Raw genomic sequence first — 24,665 nt, 5'->3', positions numbered from 1 at the left:
TTCGGCCCTGGTGAAGCCACATCTGGAGTATTGCGTCCAGTTTTGGGCCCCCACTACAGAAAGGATGTGGACAAATTGGAGAGAGTCTAGCGGAGGGCAACGAAAATGATTAGGGGGCTGGGGCACATGACTTACGAGGAGAGGCTGAGGGAACTGGGCTTCTTTAGTCTGCAGAAAAGAAGTGTGAGGGGTGATTTGATAGCAGCCTTCAACTACCTGAAGGGGGGTCCCAAAGAGGATGGAGCTAGACTGTTCTCAGTGGTGGCAGATGACAGAACAAGGAGTAATGGTCTCAAGTTGCAGTGGGGGAGGTTTAGGTTGGATATTAGGAAAAACTATTTCACTAGGAGGGTGGTGAAGCACTGGAATGGGTTACCTAGGGAGGTGGTGGAATCTCCATCCTTAGAGGTATTTAAGGTCAGGCTTGACAAAGCCCTGTCTGGGATGATTTAGGTGGGGTTGGTCCTGCTTTGAGCAGGGGGTTGGACTAGATGACCTCTTGAGGTCTCTTCCAACCCTAATCTTCTATGATTCTAAAAAGAGGGTAGCATTATCTCCTGTAAATGTAAACAAACTTGTTTGTCTTAGTGACTGGCTGAACAAGGACGACGACGGAGTGGACTTGTAGGTTCTGAAGTTTTACGTTGTTTTGTTTTTGTACACTTTTTGATTTCAATTACAACACAGAATACAATATTCACCACGTTATAGGTGAAACCGTGTTATATAGAACTTGCTTTGATCCACCAGAGTGCGCAGCCCTGCCCCCCCCGGAGCACTGCTTTACCGCGTTATATCCGAATTTGTGTTATATCAAGGTAGACGTGTATATGGAAATGTAGAAAAATATCCAAAATATTTAATAAATTTCAATTGGTATTCTATTGTTTAACAGTGCAATTAAAACTGCGATTAATTGCAATTAATTTTTTTAAACCGTGATTAATTTTTTTGAGTTAATCGCATGAGTTAACTGCGATTAATTGACAGCCCTTGTTGTTATAAATATCTAATGCTTCCTACCAACAACATGCAAAAAGACTGATGATTGTACTTTATCATTTTTCTCCTCTGCCCCATGGCTGCCAAATACAATACAAATACAAACACTGCATGACAGTTGCAGACTGTATGGAGGTTGCAACACATCCATGCTTGGTTTCCCCCCCCCCCTTCTTAAGCTAGTCAAGCTACTACCGTGCTCATAAAATTCCTACACAAGCCTTTGTTCTTCTCTCTTTGCTGCTCCATGTGTGCTCCCCTTTCCTCTGCTTTCAGTTTCAAACACAGGCGTTAACCTCACAATTCCTGAAGTTTCCTTTTCACTCAGCACTTCTGACACCAGTGAATGAGAAAGGAATAACACTTCTAATAAAACGAACTAGAGAGCTTCTGTGGTGAACTGCTGTATCCAACTACGCTGTGTTGTTCTCCACCCCGGCTAGCTGGGCAGATCTCAAAATTCCTATCTTCATAATATACTGCGCCCCTTATGAGGGAGCGCCTCTAAATTATAATCTTGCACAAACATAGCTCTACACCTCAGCAGAGTTGCACCAGTGTTAAAGGCAATGTCTGAGATGTGAAAAAAAATGGTAGTGTAAGGCGGAGCGGTGTATAATTTCTTTAGCTGTAAAACACAGATAACAACTCTACTTCACATAGGGGTGTCTGGCTTACTAACCACACTTACCACTTACACCAGGCTAAGCAGCTTCACGGACATTAACTAATTAATGCCCAAAGGGCTCTGAAGGCAAAAGGCACTAGAGAGGTGTCATTACAAAGCCATTGCTTCTATAAAATATCGTTACTTTCCCTGTAACTTTAATTCCAGAGTGGCTTGGGAATCATGGGGGACTCTAAAGAATAATCCAAGACAGAAAGGAAACCAAGGAGGCGAAGGTTTACTCCAATGAGTCATAAAAAACGGTTACTCACCCTTTTTGTAACTGTTGTTCTTCGAGATGTGTTGATCATATCTATTCCAGTTAGGTGTGTGCGTGCATGTGTGCACGGCTGTTGGAAACTTTTCCTTAGCAGCTACCCGTCGGGCCGGCTGTGGCGCTCCCTGGAGTGGCGCTGGGCTGGCACTCTATATACGACCCTGCCGGTCCGACCCCCCTTCAGTTCCTTCTTGCCGGCAACTCCAACAGAAAGGAAGGTGGGGTGGGATGAGCAACACATCTCGAAGAACAACAGTTACAAAAAGGGTGAGTAACCGTTTTTTCTTCTGCGAGTGCCTGCTCATATCAATTCCAGTTAGGTGACTCCCAAGCCTTACCTCGGAGATGGGGTCGGAGTCAAGGTATTGCAGATCGAAGAACCGCTCTGCCAAAGGCCGCATTGTCCCGAGATTGGTGGATGATGGCGTAGTGCGACGTAAAGGTGTGCACTGAAGACCATGTGGCAGCCCTGCCGATCTCCTGAAGAGGTACGTGGGTCGGGAAGGCTGTCGACGAGGCTTGTGCCCTTGTGGAGTGAGCCGTAAATAGCAGGTGGAGGAACCTTCACCAAGTCATAACAAGCGCGAATACATGCCGTGATCCAGGAAGAGATCTGTTGGGAAGAGACTGGCAAACCTTTCATCCACTCTGTTAAAGCGACGAACAACTGGGTTGTTTTGTGGAACGGCTTCGTTCGGTCTATATAGAAAGCGACCGCCTTTCTAACGTCCAGTGAATGCAGCTGCTGTTCATGAGGGCTGGCGTGCGGTTTTGGGTAGAAAACTGGCAGAAAAATGTCCTGACTAACATGAAAGCGGGACATGACTTTGGGAAGGAAGGCTGGGTGAGGTCTAAGCTGCACCTTGTCCTTATGAAAAATAGTGTACGGAGGCTCAGACGTGAGGGCCCGCAGCTCAGACACGCGTCGTGCCGAGGTGATGGCTGCCAAAAAAGCAACCTTCCAAGAGAGGTAGAGGAGTGAACAGGAAGCTAATGGCTCGAAGGGAGGAGCCACGAGGCAAGAAAGGACTAAATTAAGGTCCCAGGCTGGAACAGGGGGCTTCATCGGGGGATGAATCTTCTCCAAAACTTTCAGGAAGTGTCCCACGATGGGGTGAGCAAACACTGAGTGCCCGGAAACACCCGGGTGAAAAGCCGATATAGCTGCGACATCGACCTTGAAAGAACCGAATGCCAGGTGCTGGTCCTTCAAGTGCAGGAGATAATCCAGGATACACGGGATTGAAGCCTGGAGCAGAAGCACCTGCCTTTGGGCACACCAGATAGAAAACCTTTTCCATTTCGCTTTGTAAGTGGTGCTGGTAGACGGCTTGCGGCTCTCCAGAAGCACCTGCCTCACCGGTTGTGAACAGGCGAGCTCTGCCTGGTTCAACCACAGATCTTCCAGGCCATGAGGTGGAGTGACTGAAGGTCCGGGTGAAGGAGATGGCAGTGATTCTGCGAGATGAGGTTGGGAGCGAGAGGTAGACGTACCAGGGACTGGACTGACAGGTCCATGAGGGTGGGATACCAGCACTGGCGAGGCCAAGCTGGAGCCACCAGTATGACATCTGCCTTGTCCCTGCAGACCTCGAGAAGCACCTTGTGGATGAGTGGAAATGGTGGGAAAGCGTATAACAGTTGACCGGACCATGGAATCAGAAACGCATCTGCGATCGAGCCTGGGCTGTGATCCCGGAAGGAGCAGAAGGTTGGACACTTCCTGTTGGCCCGTGTGGCGAACAGGTCGATTCGGGGAAACCCCCAACTGCGGATGATGGAGTGGATGATGTCCGGACGAATCGACCACTTGTGTGTAAGGAACCGTCTGCTCAAGCTGTCCACCAGCACGTTCTGAATGCCCGGCAGGTATGAAGCGTGGAGAAGGATGGAGTGGGGTAGACAAAATTCCCACAGTAGGAAGGCTTCCCGACAGCAAGGAGATGATCGGGCTCCACCTTGCCTGTTTATATAAAACATGGCCATGATATTGTCCGTGAGCACTGCTACACAGTGGCCCTGCAAGCAGGACAGAAATGCTTGGCACGCAAGGTGGATCACCCTGAGCTCTTTGATGTTGATATGAAAAGCCAGTTCCTCTATCTGCCACATTCCCTGAGTCGTCAGGCTCCCGAGATGCATGCCCCAGTCCAGCGCAGATGTGTCCATTACCACAGTTAAGGTGGGCTGGGGAGGGTGGAATGGAACCCCGGCGCCCACCATGCGGGGGTCCAGCCACCATCGTAGGGAATCGAGGGTATGCCTTGGAACAGTCAGCACCATGTCCAGACTGTCGCAGCCCAGGCGATACACGGACGCGAGCCACGCTTGCAGAGGCCGGAGTCGCAATCTGGCATGCTGCACCACGTAGGTGCAGGATGCCATGTCGCCCACCAGCCTGAGACACTGCCTCGCCGTGGTGGGAAAGCTGCAAAGGCTGCTGATTATCTGCGAGAGGGCCAGACGCCGCGCCTCTGAGAGGAACGCTCTCGCTTGATTGGCATCGAGGACCGCCCCGATGAACTCTATTCTTTTGAGTCGGGGTGAGGACGGATTTGCTGACATTGAGAATGATGCCTAAGCGTTCGAACGTGTCTCTGACCATTTGCACCTGCGATTCCACCTGCTGACAAAAGCAGCCTCGGAGGAGCCAGTCATCCAGGTAAGGGTAGACATGCATGTGATGGTGGCAAAGGAAGGCTGCCATGACCACCATGCATTTGGTGAAGACGCGGGGAGCTGTGCATAGACCGAATGGGAGAGCCGTGAATTGATAATGCTCCTTGTTTACCACGAAGCGGAGGAATCGTCTGTGAGACGGGGTGATAGATATGTGAAAACAGGGATCCTTCATATCGAGGGCGGTGTACCAGTTTGCTGGATCCAGAGAAGGGATGATTGTGCTCATCGGAAGAGACTGTCTAGGAAGGAGTATGGCAGAAAGGGATCTAGCGGTTATAGTGGACCACAAGCTAAATATGAGTCAACAGTGTGATGCTGTTGCAAAAAAAAGCAAACATGATTCTGGGATGCATTAACAGGTGTGTTGTGAGCAAGACACGAGAAGTCATTCTCCCGCTCTACTCTGCGCTGGTTAGGCCTCAACTGGAGTATTGTGTCCAGTTCTGGGCACCGCATTTCAAGAAAGATGTGGAGAAATTGGAGAGGGTCCAGAGAAGAGCAACAAGAATGATTAAAGGTCTTGAGAACATGACCTATGAAGGAAGGCTGAAAGAATTGGGTTTGTTTAGTTTGGAAAAGAGAAGACTGAGAGGGGACATGATAGCAGTTTTCAGGTATCTAAAAGGGTGTCATAAGGAGGAGGGAGAAAACTTGTTCACCTTAGCCTCTAAGGATAGAACAAGAAGCAATGGGCTTAAACTGCAGCAAGGGAGGTTTAGGTTGGACATTAGGAAAAAGTTCCTAACTGTCATGGTGGTTAAACACTGGAATAAATTGCCTAGGGAGGTTGTGGAATCTCCATCTCTGGAGATATTTAAGAGTAGGTTAGATAAATGTCTGTCAGGGATGGTCTAGACAGTATTTGGTCCTGCCATGAGGGCAGGGGACTGGACTCGATGACCTCTCGAGATCCCTTCCAGTCCTAGAATCTATCAATCTATGAATAAGGAGACCATGCAGCACTTCAAGCTGACGATGAACTTGTTGAGCTCCCTCAGGTCCAGAATGGGCCTTAGGCCTCCCTTTGCTTTGGGGACGAGGAAGTAACAGGAGTAGAAACTCCTGCCTTTGAGCTCCTGGGGCACCTCCTCCACTGCTCCTAGAGTGAGGAGGGTCTGAACCTCCTGTATGAGAAGTTGCTCATGAGAGGGGTACCTGAAGAGGGACGGGCAAGGGGGATGGGAGGGTGGGGAGGAACAGAAGTGGATAGAATATCCTGCCTCTACCGTGTGGAGTACCCACCGGTCCAACGTAATAAGGGACCATGCACGGTAGAAGCGGGATAGATGGTTCAGAAAGGGAGGATAACTGGCCGGGTTGTGGACTGGTAATCCGTCCTCGTGCGCACCTTCAAAAGGGGTGCTTAGGGCCTGGAGGGGGCTTGGACTGGCCCTGGCCCTGCCCAGAAGGAGGGCGCGATGGCCTACGCCGACTATATCTATTCCTCCTGCGGGAGAAGTCCTGCCTGGCCTAGCGGGGAAAGACCGTTGCTGGGTGGTCTGCAGTTTGAAAGGCTTCCTTTGGGTTGCTGGGGTATGCATGCCGAGGGATTTAATGGTGTTATGGGAGTCCTTCAGGCTATGCAGTCTAGAGTTTGTCTGCTCAGCAAACAGGCCCTGGCCATTGAATGGGAGGTCCTGAATTGTTTGCTGAGCTTCTGGAGGGAGACCTGAGGATTGGAGCCAGGCATTGCATCTCATCGCATTACCCGACACCAGGGTATACGCTGCTGAGTCCGTGGCATTCAAAGAACCCTGGAGGGAAGTCCAGGCTATGATTCTGCCCTCCTCAGCGATGGCCCCCAGTTCAGCCCTTGACTCGGATGGGAGAAGCTCTTTGAACTTTTGAATCGCAGACCACGAGTTGTAACTGTATCTGCAGGGTCAGCAGGGGCCCACGCCCAAATCAAGATGCCTTGATTTGTTTGGGAGAAAGGTTTATTCAACTAGAAAGAGAACGATTAACTAACAATGGGTAACTATATACAAAGATAAGCAGAAGAGCTAGGGATTAGTGGAGCACTTGCGAGCAAGAGACCACTGTTCCAGCAACCGTCACTGGCGGGAAGAAGGAACTGAAGGGGGATCGGGCCGGCAGGGTCGTATATAGAGCGCCAGACCGGCGCCACTCCAGGGGGCTCCACAGCCAGCCCGTTGGGTAGCTGCCAGGGAAAAGTTTCCAACAGCCGTGCACGCGGCGTGCGCACACACCTAACTGCAACTGATATGAGCAAGCACTCGAAGAAGAACAAGTTATAACTACAACGGCCTTGTCTTCATAGGATTTTAAAACAGTTTAAAAAATGTGCCTTCCTAGTGAAGACATGGCCCAAGGGGCTAGGGGCCAGATCCTCAAAGGAATTTAAGATCCTCATTGTGATTAGTTTCAATGGAAGTTAGGAGCCTAAATACCTTTGAGGATCTGCACCTAAAAGACTAGTTTTCTGTGTTCTGTTCCTGGCTCTGCCTCTGACCTGCTGGGTGAATTTAGGCGAATTAGCTAGGGCTGAGGGGTAGGAGGCTGGCAGACTGAGACCCACTGCCTCTCGCGTCCACCAGTGTCATCTCATTGTTTCCTTGTTCTCGCTCCATCTGTCAGTCTCCACCTGTTGTCTCCTGTCTTATACTCAGATTGTAAAATCTTTGGGGCAGGTCCCATCTTTTTGTGGCGCTTGTACAGCGCCTGGCACAGTGGGGTTCTGGTCCATCTCTGGGGCTCCTAAGTGCAACTAATCAACACTCAGGGAACTCAATACTTTCTGCAAAATCAGGTCATGTTGCGGGTTCTGATGGTGGGCGGCCACAAAATGAGACCCCAAAATCACTGGTGCCTTTTGAAAATGTAGGCCTACGTCGTCACAGCACCGTGCAAACGGGAATGCTTGTAAAATGGCCTGACAGTCTTGAATGAACGACAATAAATAAATGTACAACAACATTAGTGGTGAACCGAAGAGCAAAAACCACAAAACAGATTTAGCAAATAAATGAAAGATTATTCTTTATTTTCTTTGCAGCAATTATTCTAAACAAAATTTCATTGTAAGATTAATAAAAAGTTATTAAATGTATTGCCACATTCTTATTGAAACCAGAAGAGTCCTCAAGACAAATAATTAAAACATAGGCCAAGAAATTATAATAAAAGAAAACACATTGTAAACTAGATCAGTTACAAACATTCAGCATTGCTCCTAGTGGAAGAATCAAACTAAAGGTAAATGGAGAGGGATGATCTTGTGCACAAGACACGGGGCTTGGAATCAACTGGTTTAGGCTCAATTCCTGGCTATGCCACAGATTTCCTACACCTCCTTGGGCAAGGTGCTTAGTCTCTCTGTGCCTCAGTTCCCCAACTATATAATGGGGACAATAATACTTAAAGATTTTTGCTCATCTAATCTGACCTCCTGCATAGCACAGACATGGAATTCCACCCAGCAATTTCTGCCTCAAGTCCATAACTTCCGGTGGAGCTAGAGCAGGGGTCTCAAACTCAAATGACCATGAGGGCCACATGAGGACTAGTACATTGGCCCGAGGGCCGCATTACTGACACCTCCCTCCCGCCGCCCTCGGCCCCGTCCCCACTCCACCCCTTCCATGAGGCCCCGCCTCTTCCCACCCCTTCCCTGTCCCCATTCCAACCCCTTCCCCATCTTAGACGGAAAGCAGGGGTGTTCTCATAATTGGCACCCCCTTTGTTCTGTTTCACCCCCTTTTATAGCTTTGATACAAGGCGGGAATCTTTTGTCTCTCTGGGTCCCCATCCCTCCTTCTAAAAGGAAAAGCACCAAGTTTAAGATGGATTCCAGTATCAGGTGACATGTTCACATGTCCTGTGAGACCCCAGCCTCCATTCTTCCAGGGCTGGACTGCATGTATCCAGGTAAATAAACCATCTACACCCAATTGTCCTAGTCAATGGGAGCCATCAAGATTCTAAACCACCATTAATGGCCCACACTTTGCATAATTACATAGGACCTCAGAGTTATACTTCATATTTCTAGCTTCAGATACAAGAATGATACATGCATACAAATAGGAGGAATATAACCTTTGTAATGATTCCTTACAAGAGACCTTTTGCATAAAGCATATTCCAGTTACATCATATTCACTCATAAACATATTTCCATAAAACATATGGAGTGCAACGTCACAATCTAGGCACGACTGTAATACAAATAACTATAATAATACGTTGAGTAGCAACCACAAAACAATATCTGAACTCCTGCTCAGACCCATGTCTAGCCTGCTTCTGAAATAACTGGTACAGAACTCTTCTGTGAAGTTACACACACCTTTCTCCCATCGGGATCATCAAATCAAACTTTATGATCCTTTGAAAGGTGCAGCTTTGCAAGGAGCGATGAAATAAAACAATAAGCTCAGCCTTGAGAAGTAACGATCTCTTGTGGTCCCCATAGCTTTGTGAAGAGCTGGGAAATTATGACTGCCAGTCTTTATATACAATATCTCCCTTTTCCCCTCCAGTCCCACTTTGTACTGTTGAACCTCAGAGTTAGGAACTGACCAGTCAACCACACACCTCATTTGGAAGCAGAAGTACGCAATCAGGCAGCAGCAGAGACAAAAAGAAAAAAGAAGAAAAAGAAAGCAAATACAGTACTGTGTTAAATGTAAACTACTATAAAAATAAAGGGAAAGTTTAAAAGAAGATTTGACAAGGTAAGGAAACTGTGTGTGTGTTTGCATTTAAATTAAGATGGTTAAAATAAGCATTTTTCTTCTGCATAGTAAAGTTTCAAAACTGAGTTAAGCCAAGGTTCAGTTGTAAATTTCTAAAAGACCCACCATACCATTTTGTTCATAGTTACAAACGTTTCAGAGTTATGAACAACCTCCATTCCCAAGGTGTTTGTAACCCTGAGATTCTACTGTAATTCTCTTTTGGTCTACGGGGCAGGCAGAGACCACAGCAATAACCAATGTTATTGGGTTTTAATGGCACAGAAACATCATTTATTATTTATTTAGACCTCACAACCATCCATTAAAAGGAAGCGTCTGTCCTTTGCGCATGACAATTCTCAACCCCTCATGGAACAGATCACTTCTGTAACCCCCCCTCCCCCTTCTACAGCACCTAATACTAGCCCACAGCCAAACCCATATTTAACATCTCTGATCAGAGCTTTGCTAGCCCCTCACTCCTGGGGAAAACCAATGGGCCCCCAATGGCCTCTCAACTACAGCTATTATGGGCCAAGCAGGGGAGTGGGTTCCAAACCCGTGTCCCCTGCCAGCTGCCTTATATGCTAGTGGGGTGCTAGTGCAGGTGCTCCTGCCAATGGTAACTGTGGCAGTTTTGCACGGGGAGATTGTCAGTATTTGGGGGACATGGCTGTCTTTTTTGTCCTATGCTTGTACAGCACCTAGCACAATGAGATCCTGGTCCATGACTGAAGCAGCTAGGCCCTACCGTTATACAAATACTAAATAATAATAAATGGGAGAAGGTAATCTTTATGATAGATGGGCCCCAGCTCCCAGGCTGATTACTAGGCCCCTGTAATATTTAGAGGTGAGGAAGCTAAAATATTTTTTTATTTTTTAAAAGTGCAAACTGAATCTAAAAGTCTCTCTTCTCTGGGTAGTTTGGAAGAAACACAGTATCCTCATGTTTGTAGCCTTCTTGGACTCTCCTGATGTTGAATATTCTTATGGAGAAGCTCTTGGCTGCAAGAGTTTCAGTACATCAGTGTTCAGAATCAATAGCATTATTTTTATTATTGTTATTTGCATAGCTTCAAAATTCCTCTCCCACAATTCGGTGCCAGTTTCTACGCAAGCAGTTTTTGTGGACAACTAACCCAGTTTATTAAACGCATCGAGTCTAATCTCAGGCCGCTGGATTGCTGACAAACCTGAGACGTGGCAGCGATGGCTTTGCAGGAATTGAACCCCAGATGGCTCGCTGACTGACTTTGTGATTTGTAGTTGCATGCAGTGTCTGGGCTGGAGACCCAGACATGAGAGCCAATCTCTTTACTGCATTCAAAAGCCCCCAGTTTCACTTGCCTTAGTACATGTTTACGTTAAGAACTGATTGCTAAGTGTAAATAATCAAGAGGATCTTACTTGCAAAAGTGAAAGTCTTTATTTTGCTGAAACCAGTAAATGAAGACAGATAGTAAATGAAAACCCAGCAAGATTCTTGGCATGCTTCACTGACTATACGTCCAAGAGGAACGGCCTCCCCAAACCTTTAAATTAACTTCTTTTTATTCTAAGATAAAATTTGAGGGAAATGCATGACATACCAAATGGAAATCCCAGGGAAAAACAACTCACATTCCTTGGCAATACCTGCTAGCATTACGTACACATGGCATGAGGCTAACAATGCCAGCCTTGGAAGGGAAAGGACTCCCATACTCACTAGATACCTGGAAATCTGGCTGTAAGGGAGGTTCCAGAAGGACTAACGGGCAGTGCAGTTCTCACACTTTTGAATGTGCAGGACTGCCAGTCACAATACTCACCTCAGGCCTGGTCTACGCTGGGGGGAAAGGAGGGGCACGAGCTAAATCGGTGTAAGTTACGTAACTTCAACTACGACAATAGCTTAAGGGTGCTTAATCATTGAAAAAAACTGCCAAGAGAAGTGGTGGATTCTCAATCTCTTGAAGTCTTCAAATGAAGAGCAGATGCCTTTCTGGATGATATGCTTTGTCAAACACAAGTTATTGGGCTTGATACAGGGGTAACTGGCCTGTGTTATGCAGGAGGTCGGACTAGATGATCTAATGGTTCCTTCTGGCCATAAAATCTATCAATCAATCTCCCACTTCATCTCAAGCCTTCACCTCTCCCTAGTTTCTCCATCACCATGGACACCACTCACCAGCCTTCAGGCCCTTAATACTGGCATCAACTTCGACCGGGCTCTCTCAACATTATGTCCAAATTTTGCTGCTTCTACATACATAATATTTCAAAGATTTGACCTTTTCTGTTTGTCCAGACTGTCAGCGCTCTTGGCTCAGGCCATCAATATCTTATGCTATTGTGATCTCCTTCTCTTCGGCCTTGGTATTAACCACACTGCCCCCTTTAAGCCCATTCAAAACAATGCTGCCAGGATCATTGTTCCTGGCTTGTCAGGCTGCTGACATCACCCCCTTCTTTGTGTCTTCCACTGCATCAACTGTAAACTCTTTACCTTTGCCTTTAAGGCCCTTCTCCATTTAGCCCGCCCTGTCATTCAGATCTGCCCGCTTATTGAGCTGTTGACTCCCCCCTTCATTCTTGTCACCTATGGCAGCCCAATAAATGTTAAATAATAACAAACAAACAATCTCAGGGCTGGGGAACTAGTTCAAATGCCTCTGCTGATTGCAGCTGTGGCAGTGTGGCCATTTTGTGAGTTTAAGTTACTGATAACTTTGGCATGGATACTGCATACTTCTGGAGGCTACTTAGTAATGTTGCAAGTATGGAGCTGTCTGACTGCAGGAGTTTTTCCACATCTTGCAGCTAACCAAGGGGCAATTACAAAATTAGGGTCTGGCCCAAAGCCCACTGATGTCAATGGGAATCTTTGAATCAGGCCCTAAATGTAGAGGGATAATTCCCTGGAGTACACCGAGAGCTGTACACCAACTAATGCCCAGTAAACACTTGTTTAATCAAATGAGATGGGGAACATGAGAAGAATGTAGATACAAGAGAGACTTCTCAATGTGTGTGATACATCGAGGGGCACTGGCATTGGCCTGGAGAAATAGTTTTTGGATACTCAAGGGCTGACAGTGTTAAACTGCTCCACAACACTGGTGACATCTGTGAGAGTGTAACATTATCTAATCAGTGTTTTTCACTCTCTTTCACCTGCTTGGGGAAAAAAATTATTTCAGCTCTTCTGCACCCCCTGCACACTTCATACAACTATTTACATGGTAGTCATTAAAAATAACCCTATTATTTCTGAGTCCTTTTCTGTACATATTATTTATTCTACAGCAGTGCTTAGGGTCTGTCGTGATAGGCACTATACAAATGAGAGAAACAAAGACCCTGCCCCAGAGAGCTCACAGTTCAGGATTACGACAATATGTGCAAGGTAAGAAGGATGGCACTGTGGACAGGGCCACTGGACTGCAACTCAGGAAGCCTGGGTTTAAGTCCCAACTCAACCACCGTTTTCCTGTGTGACCTTGGACAAGTCACTTAATCTACACACAATTCCCATCTGCACAATGGGGATAAATTCTTCTCTACCTAGCAGGGGTGTTAGGAGGATAAATCTATCAAAGATTGTATCAGTGAAGAGAGTCATAATTACCTGATATACAATGACTGGGAGTGTGTATTAGTTATAGGGTGGCTTTACAAACGCAGGTATATCTGCTTGGCCAGTTGAACGTGAAATCATTTCTCAAGAAAAATGGGAAGTACATGTTGGCTTCAGAGGCTCAAATGTACTTCCACTTAACCGAACATTTCTTTCTTCCCATGAATTCGCGTTCTCTTTAAGACAGTATGCATAGATCACCTCTTACAGAGCTCTGCGTCTGGTGTAAGGTAAAGGATTCAGTTGCTGAACAGGTTGAAGGAATCACCATTATGATGAATACCAAAATTTAATGACTGAAAAACAAACCATGAGAGAAAAAGCCAACTATGCATCTTTATTGACTCACAAAATCAACTGCCATCAACTCCCTCACCCCGGCAGTTACAATATAAGAGAGATTTTTCCTGGCAAGATTCAGCTGATTAGGATCTACTTTCCAACCTCAACGTGTACGAGCTTTTCATTCATGGCAGGAGACTCTCGCTTTACAATAGCCATTTCTTAAAAGCAAATGTGTGTCAGTGATGGTAACACCGAGCAGTTCTATCACATTCAATCTTCAAAGCACTGTACAGACATGTAATTAAACCTCATAGCATCCCGACTCCCAGTTCTGTGTTTGGGTCACACCCCCTTATTAACATCTTGCATTAAAAAATATCAGCTCCCAACAATGCTTATTCATTATAGTCCTAACTTTTGTTCCTCCCATGAGGATTTTAACCCTTTAGTTAAGTAAGAGTCATTAATGCACCTGAAGTGCTTTGAAGATTTAAAGTGCTATATAAATAATACTAAGAAGTGGTAGGGTCTAAATCTCCCAAGAAAAGTCTCCTCCTGAACTCCCTCCATTAAATTTACCACAGGATTATTTGGTACAAAAATTCTCTCCATCTTTCCCCAATATCATCACAAGCAGTCATGTGCAGACACATTATACATACAAACACTCCAGCGCAGACTGGTCCATGTGAGTCAGCCATGGAGCTACAAAAGACAGGAGTGAGGAAACCTCGGGAAAGGCATAACGTCTTTGATATTGTCCACTCCCAAGATGCACTGCAGGTAGCGCTCAAACCCCATTCCGAAGCCTCCATGAGGGGCCGATCCAAACTGCCGGAGATCTAGATACCTGCAATTTAAATAGTTACATTTACAACATGGTTGTGCTCAGATAATGAAAGCAGTTCTTTCCATTTTGAGTTTTTCCTTCATCTTAATTACTTTGCTTGACCCAGACTCTTGCAACATCAAAAGTATCTGTAGTTAGAGATGGAAGACATCTAATTAGCTCATTTAGTCCTTCCCTCTACTGATGCTGAATTTTGCCCTGCAGAGATTCTTTAATTTTCTGTCAAGTCCAGTTTTAAATGTGCTAAGTGATGGGGTTTCCAAAATGTGCCCTGGCACACTATTCCGTTGCCTAATAGGGCTTGGTATTAAAGGTATGTCTTCACTGTAGCGTTAACTCGGGCACTTCCTCAGGTGTTGCCCCTCGTTCCCCTCCTCTCCCACCCATAACCTTCTCACATCTGGGGTTTTAAACCCAGGCTAGCTGGCCCAGCTGGGGGTACAGGTTAGAGCTTTCGCTCAGGCTGTTAACACACCCGCTTTGCAGTGAGGACGCAGACTAAACCACTGAAGTGCTGGTAGATGTCCAATGCCTTCCCACAATTCTCCCCTATGTGCCGGAAGGACAGAAAGGTTCTCCCACAATTCACTAGGAAAGAATCATACAGCGGCTCAGCGTACTACAGCACAAACAACTCTGGAATATATCCCCAGAAGCCGCAGCAACACACACACACACACACAGGATACAGCAACTTGGGTTTGGGTAGGGCTCTGCAGTGTGGCTGCTCACACCTGCACTAGGCTAACCTACGCATTCGGACCTGGGTGCTGAACCTAGAGCCCATTAAAGTGAACGGAAGCTCCCACTGCCTTCAATGGGCTTTGGATCAGGCACTTAACCCATTTCTGATGACTGCTACAGGAGTAGCTCTTTCCCCGTCAGCGCATCACCAGTGGTGGAGTTGAGACATTTTCAATACTGCACTGACAAGAGAAAAAGCAGATTGTGGCAGATGCATGGAAAATTTCCTTTATGCTGGAAAATGCTCCTTGAGGGTCTCTTTATTCAACAAGCTGCACACTGCACATTTTCCACCACGAAATAGCCACGGACTAGCCCAGCATGCTGCCTCTTGCAGTGGCTCACACATGAGGCTTAAGAGGCAAGCGAACCCCTCCCTCTGCACCTGGCTGATTGTGCAATGTAATTCCATGAAGGGAAATATTCTTCCATGACCCCAGCTGGCAATCAGTTTATGCCCTGCAGCTGGAGAGTTGATAGCCCGTGTAACCTTTGAATCTTGCTAAACTATGTACTGCAATAACATCCCAGGGTGGTGAATTCCAGGAGTTCATTATATACCAAGTTAAAAAATCATTTCCTTTCATCCATTTCAAACACGTGTCCTTTTATCTTTGTCATGTGCCCTGTTGCTATATTACAGGGCAAGGCAAAAAGGAGCACCCTCTTTGCTACCATTCACGGTAGGATGTATTTCTACCTCCTTTCCAAACAACATAATCCATCCCTTTTAATCCCCTCATTACACTGAAATCTCCTTGCCCTCTGCTGGTTAAAGAAGTGAGCCTGAAAGAACAGAGGCGTCTAGGCACCCCATGCACCTGAACATTCAAGGCGGGGAAATGTTTTGTAAAACTGAAAGAAGTTCTAGTGAAATTACAACAATCCCAAAGAAATCTTGCTTTGTTGACTGATCCAACCTTCCCATGAGGGACAAGAGCAGAAAGAAAAAGATTTTGCTCACATCTGGGGAGAAACTGATTTTCTTCCCATTGGAAAAGGCCTTGGATCTTTGGGTTGATCAATGCTGACCTCAAACAACCTCAGTTTTGCATCTCAAAGTTCTTCTCAGTTTCCTATGCTGTTCAGGATCCTACAGGGTGAAATACATGTGCAGGCGGCCAGATTGGAAGATCAGAGTGGTGGTCCCCTTCTGGCCTTATGTATCTGTAATTGAATATTTCAGTTAATATCCAGGCTCTATTGCTACGTACTGATGGTAGGTATAATATCTGCTTCTGTTGCACACAGGACATGCTGTGTTGGAGAGGCAGTCGGGTCAAAACTTAAGCTCTGTGAACCGAAGACAAAGGCTTGAATCAGCACTCCCTGGAGTCAATGGAAAAACTCTCCTTGATTTCAATAGGTCACTGACTTACTGCGTGCCATTATGGGCAGGTCATTTCCCTTCTCTGGGCACCGCCATCTATGAAACAGGGAAGACATGATTTCCCCACCTCAGAAGGGGATTGTGAGTTTAACATTTGCATTGTGGTTCACAGAGGAGATGCGGCCTATCAATGCTGCTATTACCCATTGGTTGGAAATGCTAGAACAGATGAAGCTCACCCACTGCCAGTGAGCACTGCTGTATTTCAGGTCACCTCTGCTGCCCTGCTCTCCACTGTATAATAAAGAAGGGGAGTGGGAGTGAGGAGGCAGTGGGTCGCAAAGAGAGAAAGCAGCTGAAATGCCATGGCCCTAGATAGTTTTTACTTCTAATGGCATTATGTTCTTTCCTTCTTCTGTTGCCACAGAGGGTCACCTCTACCCTACTCAGTATACTGATAGAAAGATCACACTTGCCACTGAGGCTCAGAGGAGAATATTACAACATGGAGTGGCCCAGCTTGGCTAGCCCTCCTCCAATCAAAAAGGGAATGAATTCCAATGGGACAGAGCAACCTCCACCTCCAAAGAGCAAATCACACGTACCCATCTGCTCTGTCGCTATCCCACTGAGCGAATGCTGGGCAGAGATGCCAAAAGGACAAGCGTGAAGCTACTTTCAACATTTATGTCCACGATGAAAGTCAGAATGAGGAAGCGAGTCCAATATGTAGAGAACATCTGGGCTGCTACGTGCAGTGTGGGTGGGCACGGTACAAGAACTTGCAGCTCGGGGACAAAGTGTCCCTATTATTATGATTATGGTAGCATCTAAAGGCCCCCATTGTGCTAGGCGCTGTACAAATACATAGTGAGAGAGAGTCCTTGCCCCAACAAGTTTACAATCTAAACAGGCAAGACAGACAAAGGGTGGGAGGGGAAACAAAGACACGACAGAGCCAGAAAACTCAGATCTCCTGATTCCCCTCGGAGTCCAGGGTCCTAGAAACTGGACCACTCTGCCCCTCTGATGCTTATACCCAAATTTGATAACCAGTAGCATTAAAATGAGGCGACTGAGTTCCTCGCTAGTTACAGTGTGAAAGAAAGGACAGCGGAAATAATCTTAATTAACTGCACAAATCAATGCTGAACGACCCTCTCCAATATCAGTCAAAGGAAAACCTACAACACACACACACACACACACAATGTATCCAACTGAAAGAGATCAAGATGGGTTCAGGAATTTTACTGTATTTTCTTATTAAAGCCCACTCGTCAGCTGAATAAACGATGGGACTGGGAACACTGTCTGTTTCAGATCACTGATTCTCTCCTTCCACCCTCCTCTCCCAATGGTACAATGGGTGCATTAGAGGCAAGCCACTCCTTAAATAACACACTGAGGAGTGGTCAGATTATGATTTCCGAGGTCCCACAATGATCAGTGGAAGGAAGAGGCAAACAAAGATACTCTGTTCTATGCAGGAGCTCAGAAAAGGAGCATTTTAAAGCATTTCCTGTGCAAACGTTATTCAATATTTTATTTTAAAAATCATATAGCCGTTTCAATTACCCTCCAAGGAGCTATTGTGTCGAATTTGGAGACTAAATTCAATCACTAAAATGTAAAAAGAGCAAGTTCTGTCCTGCTGTAATTGTAAGTCTCAGTGCAACTGCAACTCGGGGATTTGCCACCGATCCCGCCGTAATACTGATGGATAATTAGGAGCGGATACAGCGAAGCAGATCAGCTCAATAACTACCCGCTCTTTGGGTGGATGCTGGAGATCAGGGTTTAGGAGCACTTTTGTGCACTCCTATCCAGGCATTTCCAGCGCACCAGCCCCTGCAGAATCCACGTACCAAATCAGAAGCTATCCCTCTGCTGAGGAGGAATAGCTTCTCCTTGCCTGAGGAGGTTGTAAAGGCTAGGACTATAATAGGGTTTAAAAGTGAACTAGATAAATTCATGGAGGTTAAGTCCATTAATGGCTATTAGCCAGGATGGGTAAGGAATGGTGTCCCTAGACTCTGTTTGTCAGAGGGTGGAGATGGATGGCAGGAGAGAGATCACTTGATCATTACCTGTTAGGTTCACTCCCTCTGGGGCACCTGGCATTGGCCACTGTCGGTAGACAGGATACTGGGCTAGATAGACCTTTGGTCTGACCCAGTACGGCCGTTCTTATGTTCTTAGCCGTGAATGTTATGACAGTGTTAATTGCTCCCTATGCTGTGTCCGGCGGGCACATCTTCCCTGATGGGAGGTACGGTTGGTGGGAGGGTGGATTGTGGGCACAGAATAGAAAGTGCCTCCAGAACGTGATGGAAACTCCATGCACCAACACAGACAGGCTGTTGACAATGACTCCTTGTGCTTCCCCATGGAAGTTAGAAAGATATGGCACAGCCTTCCTGCTAATGTTGGTAGCCTCCCTGCCATTACAAACATAGCCTGCCACAATCTCCCAGCATGGATCTTCATAGAGCTATTGTTTCAAATCCAGCCAACCAGCAGGACCCTATTCATGCCCAGGCAGGTTGAATGCTGCAGGGCTTAAGCTGACCTCCTATGGGGAATAGTAAGAAGTTACTCTCCACTCTCCAGGCGCACTACAGCTTTGTGCAATTAAACTAGGTGCCACGTTCCTCGGAAGCACCCAGCACTTCTGAGAGCAGGAGAGCAGCCTAATTGGATCAGTCATCTGATGTGCTACGACAACTCCTGTATCCCTATGATTTGTCTCAATCACCATTCTCAGCTCTACAGGTGCAACGAGGAAGCAGAGACCGGCTGCGGCTGTTGGACTTGAGCACCCTCCACGTCCTGAGCCGGTGGCAGCTTTCTGACAACATGTGCCGTGCAGATGAGCTGCTCTCTGCCTGCATTCTGACCTACAGACGTGGAGGATTCTCCCTCACTCGCAATCTCTAAGTCATGACTGGATGTCTCCAAAAGATGTATCCCACGCGGGCCCTGAAGGGGCTAATGTGGGCCCGAGAGGCCAATTAACAATACCAGGCTGCGCCTGGATGAGGAGCCAGGCTTAACTGATCATGAACCCAGCTGGGAAGGAGCAAGCTGGTTAGTATAAAGAGAGACGGTCTGTAGCAGAAAGGGGCTGACCCTCAGCAGCGGCGGTCATTTTCCCAGACTCAGTCTCAGGCCTTATGGCAATAAGAAAGGGTCTCTCTGAATGCAGAAGTGATTTAATCAATCAAATTATATTTCTAGTGACAGAGTTAGTAGCGATGGGGAAACATGTAGCATTAGCCTGAATCCCAGTGCATATTGGGGTAAAGAGGGACTGAAATGATGGGACAAAGCAGCTAAAAGCACTGTAAGAAAAGGAAGGATTGACATAGAAATATCGTGAGTAAACGGGAATTCTAAAGCCAAGTGCAGAAAAATTTCAAAGAATGGCGGCAAAATCTTTGGATCAATGAAAAAAGAGGTAGAAGATATTCTGAACTGTGCCCTGGAGTTGAGGATAATGACATATTTCAGGGCCTGGATAGGAAAAATGAAGTGATTTTGTTTAGAGTACTGACTGGTCACTGTGATTTAAACAAAAATCTTTTGAAAAAATAAACCCAGAGATGGATTATGTACATGCTGTAGGGTAGAAGAAACAAACTGATCACCTTTTATGGGTATGTCAGGGCTTTGATAAAGAAAAGGGAAAAGCTTGTTGAGGAATTTAAACGGCTTAAGGCAGGGGTGGGCAAACATTTTGGCCCGAGGGCCAGATCTGGGTGGGGAAATAGTATGCAGGGCCATGAATGTAGGGCTGGAGCAGGGGGTTGGGGTGCGGGAGGGAGTGCAGGAGGGGGTGCGGTGTGCAGGAAGGGGCTCAGGGCAGGCGGATTGGGGTGCAGGAGGGGTGCGGCTGGAGGCTCAGGGCAGGGGGTTGGGGTGCAGGAGGGGTGCGGGGTGCGACAGGGCTCAGGGAAGGGGTTGGGGTGCAGGATGCAGGAGGGGTTCAGGGTACGGGCTCCGGCCTGGCGCTGCTTACCGTGAGCGGCTCTGGGGTGGCAGCAGCACATAGCGGGGCTAAGGCAGGCTCCCTGCCTGCCCTGGCCCCGCGCCACTCCCAGAAGTGGCTAGCATGTCTGGCAGTGGCTCCTCGGGGTGTAGTGGGGCAGGCGGCTCCACCGCGTGCTACCCTTGCCTGTGGGTACCACTCCCAAAGCTCCCATTGGCCGCAGTTCCCCATTCCCAGTCAAAGGGGGCTGCGGGGGGGCGGTGCCTGCAGGCGAGGGCAATGCACGGAGCCCTCTGCCCCCCATCGCAGGGGCCGCAGGGACGTGGTGCTGGTTGCTTCCAGGAGCGTTGCAGGGCCAGGGCAGGCAGGGAGCCTGCCTTAGCCCTGCTGGCCCGCGGGCCATAGTGTGCCCTCCCCGGCTTTAGATAACAAAAGTCATATTATGTTACTTAGAAAAATATCACGAAAATGGGGTCATAGCAGAAAGGCACCTGATGGACATAGGGCAGAGTGAAAGGATATAAATGGCTGAGTATTTAGCAATTATAGTCGGTGGCTATAGACTATTCAGTTAAATCTGCTTCACCATGGAAAAAGAGAGAGAGAGAGAGAGAGAGAGTCTGCAGTCACTCTCTGGCATTAGAGAGGCAGTGAGGAGTAAGCCCTGGGATTCTAGCTAGATGAGGGAAGGCTGGGAAGGAAAGCTGGATTGCAGGGGAAGGGAACACCCCTGGGCAGCGGGCCCTAAGAGAAGGGCAGGTCTGGGTAAGAACTTTGAAAGAGGGGGCAAGGCTAGGAAAGCTGGCAATGGAAGAAGGCACAAACTAAGGGAAAGGATCAATAGAGGGGCCTGCAGGAAGGAGCTAGGACTCTGAGGGTAGGTCCACACTATCCGCCCGATTCGGCGGGTAGAGATCGATCTTCTGGGATCGATTTATCGCGTCTCATCTGGACGCGATAAATCGATCCCAGAAGCGCTCCCCCGTCGACTGCGGAACTCCTGCTCGCCGAGAGGAGGAAGCGCTGTCGACGGGGGAGCTTGCTTGCGCCGCGTGGACCCGCAGTAAGTAAACTTAGTTCGATCTAGGAAACGTCGACTTCAGCTACACTATTCTCGTAGCTGAAGTTGCGTTTCCTAGATCGATCCCCCGCCCCAGTGTGGACCAGCCCTGAGACTGTTTCTGAAGGGAGAGGGCAGCTGGGGAGAAAGACTTTCTAAAGCAGGCCTGGGAGAAGACAGGCTCCAGGGCAGAAGTCCTGAGTGTCAGTGGTTTGGGAGGAGCTGGGCCTCCAGAGAAAGCAGCTCTCTCAAAGGGAGGATGAACGCTACAGAGCACGGGAGGGGGGAAAAGAAGTGAACTGACGATTGATTTGGGGAAGGATAGAAGAGTTTTTGTCCCTTTGAGTTGGGACATAATTACCCCAGAAGGGATGGACTAAATCATGATCCGGCTGAAGGGCGGAATGATGGTGAAAGAGACGACTGCCGCACTGGAGCGACCATTGGAAGGCAGCACTCAGTGAGCAGAGAACCACTCTGCCATGCCTGGCCACTAGGAGGTGCTCCTGCGGTGAATGAACTCCTCCACAATACGCCATCGTTCCAACAGAACTTAGGGACTTGACACCGAAATTACTGGGTGAAATTCTATGTCTTGTGCTAAGCAGTAAGTCAGACTAGCTCATCATAATGGTCCTTCTGGCCTACAAATCCATGAAAAATGGGAAGAAGTTTCATTTGCCTTGTCTACACATTGCTGATGTAGAGGCTTATGGTACCTTGTGCTGTGCTATTCCCAAGAAGTTTCAGGATGCAGGAGGGAATCCTGCATTCATTACAGCCTCTTAATCCAAGTTATCGGTTTAAAAAGCATTCTCCTCCCTAATGGTTATTCTAGCTACTCAAGCACTTTTTGATAAACTCTCCTACGTTTGAAACACTTTGCAACATCACTCCTCTACCAGATGATTAACAGATGCATCCTAAGCATTATTATGATAATACAAATAATTCATAATTTTTCAAAAGGGACACAGCGTCTGGACAGTCACTTTAATAGGGAAAACTCAAGGAGCCTATTTTTCCCTTATTAAATTTAAGGACTGTTCTATTCTATTTCTTTAGGGGGACAATTGTAACTACTTCAACTACTCTGTTGGGAAGGTGTTTTGGCCTCATTACCCTGCCAATTGCAAGTGGAGTTGTTCATGCAGCCACTAAAGATCAAAAATTGCTTGTGGTTTTTGTGCCCTATTTCTCTCATGCAACAGCACCTGGGATTTTTCAGTAACATTCTGGGTTTCTGCATACAGTTTAAGGATTTAATATTAAAAATTGTTGATGAGCAGCAAGTTAATCCATTTTGTGCAATAATGAAAGGAATGAAAGATGCAACTCCGGCTGCAACTAAACAAGTGGGAGGATAAACTTTAAGTAACGTGGTTAAACTGTGTTTAGATGAGATGGCCACTTCATTGTGACTGGCTGCAGCTCACTGAGGGCCCCAATGAAAAGGCTTCTTCCGTAATAGTAGTAAGAGAACAGATACTGTTTGTAGACCAAGCAATATATAGTCTTACCATTGGTAGGCGTCTGCGAGTCCTAATCTGTGGAATAAACAAACTCTTGTCAGTAAATCAGCGGAGCAGATCCATATCAGCTGTGTGATCTGTTAACAGTTTAGTGCGTGGAAATACAGAGTAAGAAAAGGGAGGATATTACTAATTAATACAAAAAGGGGAAGAGAGGAAAGCAGCATAATCAATAGCAGAGGTTTCTGAAATACAAAGTAGTACTTTTTGGGTGGTGTTGAACAGATTTTCAATGCTCTTCTTAAATGTATGGTACCAATTCTAATGCAGTAAGACCCCAATCCTGGGGGGAGGGATAGCTCAGTGGTTTGAGCATTGGCCTGCTAAACCCAGGGTTGTGAGTTCAATCCTTGAGGGGGCCACTTGGGGATCTGGGGCAAAAATCAGTACTTGGTCCTGCTAGTGAAGGCAGGGGGCTGGACTCGATGACCTTTCAAGGTCCCTTCCAGTTCTAGGAGATAGGATATCTCCATTAATTTAAAAAAAAAAAAGACTTGCGCGCACACTTAACTTTACACCTATGAATCGTCCTATTGACTTCAACTGGGATACTCATGTGAATGAAGTTAAGCATGCGTGCAAGTCTTTGCAGGCTCAGGGCCATAGTTTCTTTATACAGTTGTATAATAAAATCCAACTCTCTCTTAGTCACAATAGCTCTTCAGGGGCTAAACATGAGTTAAGACCAATGAAAATTCCTTTACTCAGCAGATCAAGTCAGCAGATCTCACCCTGAATACTCAAAAGGAAGAGATCCCGGCGTAAGAAGATGCCATTTTTATATAGTTGCTCTTCAGAGCAGAGCTGGACTTTAAGCCCATTGAAGACATACATTTCATTGATTTATACATCACTGCTGTATGGGCTCTTACTCCTCAGTTTTCCAAATTAAACAGTTCTGGTTTTAATCTCTCCTGAAATGGAAGACCCCACCCAGACCCTGCACCGCTACAGAATGCCAGTGCCCTTCTTAGGTTCGTTATGCTGAAGTGGGCTTCACTGTACTTCATTAACTAGACATGTTTCAGCTGAATAGGTGACTGCTCTAAGTATTAAATGCATTTGCCAAGTGTAACTAATGTTACACTGGGATTTCATCGCCCTCCAAAAATGCCTCCTGTCTGTATGTGTCTGGCCCAAAGGGGCAGGGCTGAGTTCTGCGAAGGGTCCACTGAGAATCTGAGTTGAACCCCGTGAAGAGGATTTTCCCCCCTGCAGCCTCAATGGCAGCTTTGATAATTGGAGACAGGGCTGCTTCATGCTGACTTCAAAGCACCTTGAAATCACACAGACTACTACCGGCCAGGGGAGTGGGGTGGGGTGGGGTGGAGTCAAAGAGCAGAAAACTAACATGGGTTCCACTTCCCAATTAGCTTATCAACATCTCTGAGCACAGAACAACACTTTCTGAAATGACAGCACTGAGGCTGCATCTACACTAGCAAAGCTCATAGCTGTAATTCACCGCAGTGCGGTTCCTTAGGGTTAGACAACACTGTGACAAAGAGACCCACGCCCTGTCTACACTACAGCTTCCACCTTTGCTACCACTGGTGGTGAATTACCGTGTTGGTGAGTGGGGACAAGGCCTAAGGAGGGAGTCCAGGTGCCAGACCCAATTACTAGGGCTGTCGATTAATCACAGTTAACTCATGAGATTAACTCAAAAAGAGTAATCCCGATGAATCGCAGTTTTAATTGCACTGTTAAACAATAGAATACCAATTGAAATTTATTAAATATTTTGGATGTTTTTCTCCATTTTCATATATATTGTATTCTGTGTTGTAACTGAAATCAAAGTGTATATTATTTTTGATTACAAAATATTTGCACTGTAAAAATGATAAAAGAAATAGTAGATCTCTACTCCGCTATAACACGACCCGATATAACACGAATTCGGATATAATGCGGTAA

The 24,665-nt window shown here is 46.7% G+C and overlaps 1 protein-coding gene across 10 annotated transcripts in view; it reads right to left on the bottom strand.

Annotated features, from left to right (window-relative positions):
- Positions 1-13,276: 13,276 nt before the first annotated feature.
- The window catches only part of NARS2 (asparaginyl-tRNA synthetase 2, mitochondrial), a 68,316-nt gene continuing 56,927 nt past the window's right edge, over positions 13,277-24,665 (bottom strand). For 8 of the 10 annotated variants that reach the window (XM_065412154.1, XM_065412197.1, XM_065412188.1 and 5 more), the window contains 2 exons: positions 22,734-22,760; positions 13,277-14,088 (listed from right to left, as the gene is read on the bottom strand). In XM_065412154.1, coding sequence (XP_065268226.1) covers positions 13,944-14,088; positions 22,734-22,760 — 172 coding nt within the window. In that variant the 3' untranslated portion in view covers positions 13,277-13,943. The remainder of the gene's footprint in view (positions 14,089-22,733; positions 22,761-24,665) is intronic. The other 2 variants (XM_065412162.1, XM_065412179.1) reach the window with 1 other exon arrangement.

This window comes from Emys orbicularis, chromosome 1, assembly GCF_028017835.1.
Source record: "Emys orbicularis isolate rEmyOrb1 chromosome 1, rEmyOrb1.hap1, whole genome shotgun sequence".
In the NCBI taxonomy this organism is placed as follows: Eukaryota; Metazoa; Chordata; order Testudines; family Emydidae; genus Emys; species Emys orbicularis.
This window is presented reverse-complemented; position numbering and strand designations above follow the sequence as displayed.